Source organism: Lonchura striata, chromosome 1 (assembly GCF_046129695.1).
Source record: "Lonchura striata isolate bLonStr1 chromosome 1, bLonStr1.mat, whole genome shotgun sequence".
Taxonomy (NCBI): Eukaryota; Metazoa; Chordata; class Aves; order Passeriformes; family Estrildidae; genus Lonchura; species Lonchura striata.
This window is the reverse complement of record NC_134603.1, coordinates 156,766,826-156,773,459: the sequence shown is the minus strand read 5'-3', so window position 1 is coordinate 156,773,459 and position 6,634 is coordinate 156,766,826. Positions and strand designations below refer to the sequence as shown.

The 6,634-nt window shown below is 71.2% G+C and overlaps 1 protein-coding gene across 1 annotated transcript; it reads right to left on the bottom strand.

Annotated features, from left to right (window-relative positions):
• Positions 1-2,866: 2,866 nt before the first annotated feature.
• Positions 2,867-6,634, bottom strand: AOC1 (amine oxidase copper containing 1). The gene is made up of 4 exons (XM_021539019.3): positions 5,092-6,634; positions 4,101-4,389; positions 3,420-3,552; positions 2,867-3,276 (listed from the first exon to the last, which is right to left on the bottom strand). Exons 1-4 carry the CDS (start codon positions 6,632-6,634, stop codon positions 2,998-3,000), a joined length of 2,244 nt encoding a protein of 747 aa, XP_021394694.2. The 3' UTR covers positions 2,867-2,997.

The window sequence follows — 6,634 nt, the reverse complement described above, 5'->3', positions numbered from 1 at the left end:
CGGGAGCCCTGACCCCGGAGTGTGGGAGCCCCGGGACCCCCGGAGCCCGGCACGCGGGACCCCCGGAGCCGCAGGACCCCTGTCCCCAGCATGTGGGACCCCCGAAGCCCAGGCCGTGGGACGTGCAGACCCCTGACCCCGGAACGGGGGGACACAGATCTCGCAGCCCTGGGGTCCCCAGAGCCTCCCCCGGCCCGGCCCGCCGGGGCTCCGGCCGCTGCCCCGTGGACGCGGCCCTCGGTGCCGGCGGCCGCGGGGGAACCGGGGGCCGCCGGGACCCCCGTTATCCCGCCTCATCCCGGGGCCCCTGCCCGGACTGTCAGACTGTGCTGCTCTTCCTCCTCCTCCTCCTCCTCCTCCTCCTCCTGCTCCCCCCCGAGCCCCGGGGCGGCGGGGGTGCACAGGTGTGTGTGCACAGGTGTGCACAGTGTGTGTGTGCACAGGTGTGCACAGGTGTGTGTGTGCAGTGTGTGTGCACAGTGCGTGCGTGCACAGTGTGTGTGTGCACAGGTGTGCACAGGTGTGTGTGTGCAGTGTGTGTGCACAGTGCGTGCGTGCAGTGTGTGTGTGCACAGGTGTGCACAGGTGTGTGTGTGCACAGTGTGTGCATAGGTGTGCACCATGTGTGTGTGTGCACAGATGTGTGTGTGTGCACAGGTGTGCACAGGGTGTGTGTACACAGGGTGTGTGTGCACAGGTGTGCACAGGTGTGTGTGTGCACAGTGTGTGCACAGGTGTGCACTGTGTGTGTGTGCACAGATGTGTGTGTGCACAGGTGTGCACAGGGTGTGTGTGCACAGATGTGTGTGTGCACAGGTGTGCACAGGTGTGTGTGTGCACAGTGTGTGCACAGGTGTGTGTGTGTGCACAGGTGTGCACAGGGTGTGTGTACACAGGGTGTGTGTGTGCACAGGTGTGCACAGGTGTGTGTGCGCACAGTGTGTGTGTGCACAGGGGGTGCGTGTGCACAGGTGTGCACAGGTGTGTGTGTGCACAGTGTGTGTGTGCACAGGGGGTGTGTGTGTGCACAGGTGTGCACAGGTGTGTCCCCGGGTCCTGTCCCCAGGACGTCGCATGCGTCGGGGGTCCCGCTGCGCTGGGACACGCGTGTCGCCCCCCGGTCTGTGTGTGCGTGTGTCCCCCCGCCGTGTCCCCCCGCAGGACCCCCGGCGGCGGCGGGGCCGGCGGGTCCGTGTGTCCCCTCCGTGTCCCCGGGGCCGGCCCGGCCGAGGGAGGGTCGGACCCTCCGCGTGCCCCTTCCCGTCGGGCCGCGCCCCCCGAGCCCCCGGCCGCTCCCCCCGCACAGCCGGGTGGCACCGGCACTGTCACCCCACGCACAGGGAGGGGGACGCAGGGCTCGAGGGGCCGCCGCTGCCCGGCGCCCCGTAGCGTGTGCTGTGTTTGTCCCATGTCAGCCCTGCATGTCACCCCCGCGTAGGTGCCCCCAATAAACCAGACGGAGACCCCCGGCTCTGCGTGTCACCGCCTGGGACAGTGACCTCGGATGTCACCGTGATTAAACGTTGGGACACTGGGTTGGAGCATACCGGTGGCCGCAGCATTGGCAGAGACATGGGGACGGAGGAGGTGACATCACCTTTCCTGAGCCCAGCACATGTGACACGTCCCACACCGTGGTGTCCCTGTGACACTGGGGTCCCGTGTGGTGGCATCACCTTTACTGAGCCTGACGGGCGGTACCGTGTGTCACAATGGGACGTGAGCCGTGCCGTGGTGTCCTGGTGGCACCAATGTCCTCCTGCCAGTGCCAGCAGAGGTGACATTGCCTTTACTGGCATATGGCGCCGTGTGACACCGTGTAGTGTCCCATAGCCCAGCGTCCTGGTGGCACCAGGGACCCACGTGCTGGTGGAAGGGTTGGCATCGCCTTTACTGAGCCTGACAGGTGTGACACATCCCACACCGCGGTGTCACCAGGGTCTCACATGGCACTGGTGCCAGAGTCAGAGGAGGTGACACTGCCTGTGCTGGGCCTGGCACGTGGCAGCGTGTGACACGGTGTGTGTGACGTGGCAGCGTGTGACATGGTGTGATGTGTCCCACACCCGCTGGCAGCAGTGTCCCCGTGGCGCTGGGCTCAGGAGGTGACACTGCCTGTGCTGGGCCTGGCACGTGGCAGCGTGTGACACGGTGTGTGTGACGTGGCAGCGTGTGACATGGTGTGACATGGCAGCGTGTGACACGGTGTGGCATGGCAGCAGTGTCCCCGCGGTGCTGGGCCGGGGAGGTGATGGCGCCGCTGGCTCTGTCGCACGAGCCTGGCCCAGCCCAGGGTCGGAATCCCCGGCTCGGTGTCCCCGGCTCGGTGTCCCCGGCTCGGTGTCCCTGGCTCGGTGTCCCCGGCCCAGCCCCGGCTCGGGGTCCCCGGCTCGGTGTCCCTGGCTTGGGGTCCCCGGCTCGGTGTCCCTGGCTCGGTGTCCCAGGCTCGGTGTCCCCGGCTCGGTGTCCCCAGCTCGGTGTCCCCGGCTCGGGGTCCCCGGCTCGGTGTCCCCGGCTCGGGGTCCCCGGCTCGGTGTCCCCGGCCCAGCCCCGGCTCGGTGTCCCCGGCTCGGTGTCCCCGGCTTGGGGTCCCCGGCCCAGCCCCGGCTTGGGGTCCCCGGCTCGGTGTCCCCAGCTCGGTGTCCCCAGCTCGGTGTCCCCGGCTCGGTGTCCCCAGCTCGGTGTCCCCGGCTCGGGGTCCCCGGCTCGGTGTCCCCGGCTCGGTGTCCCCAGCTCGGTGTCCCCAGCTCGGTGTCCCTGGCTCGGGGTCCCCGGCTCGGTGTCCCCGGCTCAGCCCCGGCTCGGTGTCCCCGGCTCGGTGTCCCTGGCTCGGGGTCCCCGGCTCGGTGTCCCCAGCCCAGCCCCGGCTCGGTGTCCCCGGCTCGGTGTCCCCGGCTCGGGGTCCCCGGCTCGGTGTCCCCGGCTCGGGGTCCCCGGCTCGGTGTCCCCGGCTCGGTGTCCCCGGCTCGGGGTCCCCGGCTCGGGGTCCCGTGCCGCTCACAGCGGGCGGTAGGTGCCGTTGTAGGAGAAGGGCTCGGGGTGCACGCAGGGCCCGGGGCTGGCCGGGGTCCAGCGCCGGATCTGCAGGCGGGAGCAGGCCGGTGGGTCCAGGGGCCGCACGATGACCGGCGCTCGCGACGCCACCGACGGGTCCTCGTCGAAGAAGTTGAAGGGGCGCAGGAAGAAGCCGACGGCGTTGCCGGGGGTGGCCGTGTTGGGGATGTCCTCGGCGTGGGGCACGTGCAGGAAGCCCACGGTCACCCAGGCCACCAGGTCCTGGGGGGAACACCACGGCGTCAGTGGCACCGTGGACCCCCCTGGAGCTGGGGCGACCCTCTGGAGCTGGGGAGCCCCAGAGATGGCCCCGCTCTGGGGATGAAACCCCCAGCCCCGTGTGCCCGGCGTCCCCCCGGTGTCACCTGGTCCTCGATGGTCTCGTTGTCACGGATGAAGCTCTCGAAGGTGACCGGGGGGTCCCAGGGGTTGTTCTGGCTGTAGATGCTGCTGCTGCTCGGCTCGTTCTCGTGGCGCCGTGTCACGGCCAGGTGGTACCTGCGACAAGGGAGGGCTGGGGTCAGCCTGGGGGCGGGGAGCTCCTGTCCCACCCCCGCCCGGTCCCCCGACTGTGCCACCCACGGCCCAGTCACGCCAGGGGGGCACAGGACTGGTGAGGGGCGTGGGGGTCCCCAGCTTTGTGCGCTCCTCAGCTCCTGAGGGGTTCCACAAGTCCAGGGGAATTCCCCAGCTCCCGAGGGATTTCCCAAGCCTGGAGGATGCCCAGATCTTGGGAGAATCCCCATTTCCAGGGCTCCCTCATCTCCCAGGGTGTTTCACAGCTCCTGGAAACTCTTCAGCTTCCAGGGGTTCCCAGCTCCGCCAGCCCCCTGGGCCCCGGGGTGTCCCAACCTCCCACGGGCTGCTCCAGCTCCCAGGGGCCTCCCGGCTCCAGGGCCATTCCCAGCTCTGGAAGCTCCCCGGCTCCCAGGGATGGAGAGGTGCCAGCGGGGAGACACGCCGTCCCAGGAAGGCGTGAGCGGGGCAAGGACGCCGTGCCCCACAGGTGCCACCGTGCCCACGCCGCGGAACCCCGCGGTGCCCACCTGGCCCAGGTGACGCCGCGCTCCTCGCGCCAGCCGCGGGGCAGCACGGGCCCGGCGTGGGAGCTGAGCTGCAGGCGGAAGGTGCGGCGGTGGCCCCAGCGGTTCCGCCGGCGCGGGTTGGAGAAGAGCAGGTACCGCGGCGCGGGCCGGCCCAGCGGCAGCGCGGCCTCGCGCTCCCGGCGCCGCGGCTCCCGGTGCAGCCGCGGCTGCACCACGCGCGCCCCCGCGCTCCAGGGGTTGGAGATGTTCTCGAAGCGGATGTCCATCGTCTCGAAGCTGTTCCCGGAGCCTGCGGGGACCGGGTGTCGGTGCAGGGGCCACGGCGGTGCAGCTCCCCGGGGTGCGGGGCTGGGACACCGCCGAGGTGCCGCCCTGGAGGGGTGGGACACCGCGGGGGTGTCACCACGGATGGGGACTGGGACCTCGTGGAGATGCCAACGCGGCGGGCTGAGGTGCCAGCCCAAGGAAGACTGTGACCCCACAATCGAGCCATCGTGGTGGGCTGGGGTCCAGTTCGGTACACCAGCATGGAGAGGAGGCCCTTTGAGGAGATGCCGGCACAGCAGGCTGCGACACCTTGGAGATGCCACCACCACCACAAGGGGCAGAGACACCAGGAGACCTTGCCATGGATGTGGGCTGGGAAATATCACCCGTGGGCGGCTGGGACTCCAGAGACGCCACCATGAGGGGCTGGGACCCCAGGCAGATGCCATCACCCATGGGGGACTGGGGCCCTGCAGAGATGCCATAGAGGGCCCGAGGCCCAGACATCACCAGGGCCGGGAGATCCCACTGCCATGGAGGGACGTGACCCTGCAGAGATGCCAGCACGGAGGGGATCATCGTCTGAGGGTGCGGGTGGTGCCCAGGTGATGCCACCCTTCCAGAAACAAGGCACCTGAGCCCCTGGAACCCCCCGTGGGTCCAGCCCCTCTCCCGGCACCCTCCCCACGGCCAGGGGGCGTCGGGAGCCGTCAGGGCCCTTCACCTGCCACATCCAGGTCCACCTTGTAGTGCACCAGGTGGGTGTGGATGTTGCCCAGGAGGTGGCTGTGCACGCGGCTGCCGTAGCGCCGGCCCTCCGGCGTGTAGAAGGTGGCGTGGATGTAGCCGGTGGCGTGGACCTTGGCCTCCAGGACGCCGTTGGGGTAGAGCAGGAAGTCCCAGATGTAGTCGTAGTTGTAGACGGTGGAGGTGGTCCTGAGCACCAGCGCCCGTCCCTCCAGCCCCGCGTAGAAGTGGAAGCCGCCCTGGAAGTCGCTGTCGAAGTGGCGGCGCAGGGGAACGCCCGTGGGCAGCTCGAAGACGCAGAGGGCGCGGGGGAAGCGCACGGGGCCGTCGGCGTCCAGGAGGTGGTGGGCGTCCAGGAAGGCGGCGGTCTCGGGGCAGTCCACGCCGCGCGCCAGCTCGTAGCTGGAGGCGCCCATGGCCCAGCCGGCGTCCATGTACTTGGTCTGCATGGCGGCCGGCGAGTGGCCGCCGTAGAAGGCGATGGCCTCCTGCACGCTCAGCTCGTAGGCCACGCGCTCGCCGCCGAAGCGCACGTCGAAGAGCTGCAGGCCGGCGGACGAGCGCAGCCGGAACGCCAGGCTCCAGCCGCCGTACTCCAGGCGGTTGCCGCGCAGGCGGTAGCGCCGGCCCTGCGGCTCGCACACCTTGGCGCCGTGCGCCTCGGTGCGGGTCCCGCCGGGGAAGCGCCCGCGGGGCTCGTAGCTGGAGAAGAGGCGGCGGGCGGGGGGCTCGGGCAGGCGGGCCAGGGGCAGCGCGCCCCGCGCGTGGCTCTCGGCCAGCTCCCGCACGCTGCCGAAGTAGCGCCCGTTGTACCAGAGGCGCAGCACGGCCCAGCGCCGCGGGTCGGGGTCCCGGTGGTCCAGCAGCACCTCCAGCCCCGCGGGGTGCAGGAAGAAGCCCTCCACGAAGCGCTGGATCACCAGCCAGCTGCGGCGCTCGCCGGGGCCCAGCCCGCGCGGGGCGACGTCGGAGAAGGTGAGGCAGCGCTCGGAGCAGTTCTGGAAGCCGAAGCCGGTGGCCTCGCGCAGCAGCGGCTCCAGCGGCGCCACGGCGGCCGCCAGCGCCTCGTGCAGCAGCTCGTACTCCCGCCGCGTCATCGGCCGCGCCCAGAACGGCACGGCCCGGCCGGCCGCCAGGGGCAGCGGCCGGTAGGCGCGGGGCCGCGGCAGGGGCCCCACGGCCAGCTCGGTGACGTTGGGCTCCGCCTGCGCCCCGAAGAAGAGCACGACGCGCGCCTCGCGCGGCGGCCGCGCCCCGCCGCGCTCCAGGAAGCGCAGCGCCGAGCGCTTCTCGGGCGGCAGCAGCTCGGCCAGGAACAGCGAGTTCTTGGCCAGCGGCCCCCCCCGGCTCGGCGACAGCCCCAGCTCCGGCCGCTCCATCAGGAAGGTCCGCACGGCGCGCAGCTCCGCCGGGGACAGGTCGGCGAAGATGGACGCGGGGTCCGGGGGCTCCGCGGAGGGGCCGGAGGCGGCGGCGGCGGCCAGCAGCGCCAGCGCCCAGGGCAGCCCCAGCAGCCGCAT

What these genes read in the sequence shown, in the direction of transcription:
- AOC1 (XM_021539019.3), bottom strand. Translation starts at nt 6,634, where the DNA reads ATGCGGCTGCTGGGGCTGCCCTGGGCGCTGGCGCTGCTGGCCGCCGCC. An exon ending in CGCGGCGTCACCTGGGCCAG is followed by an intron (nt 3,553 to 4,100) that starts GTGGGCACCGCG and finishes CCCTTGTCGCAG; the next exon opens with GTACCACCTGGCCGTGACAC. An exon ending in ACGAGACCATCGAGGACCAG is followed by an intron (nt 3,277 to 3,419) that starts GTGACACCGGGG and finishes TGTTCCCCCCAG; the next exon opens with GACCTGGTGGCCTGGGTGAC.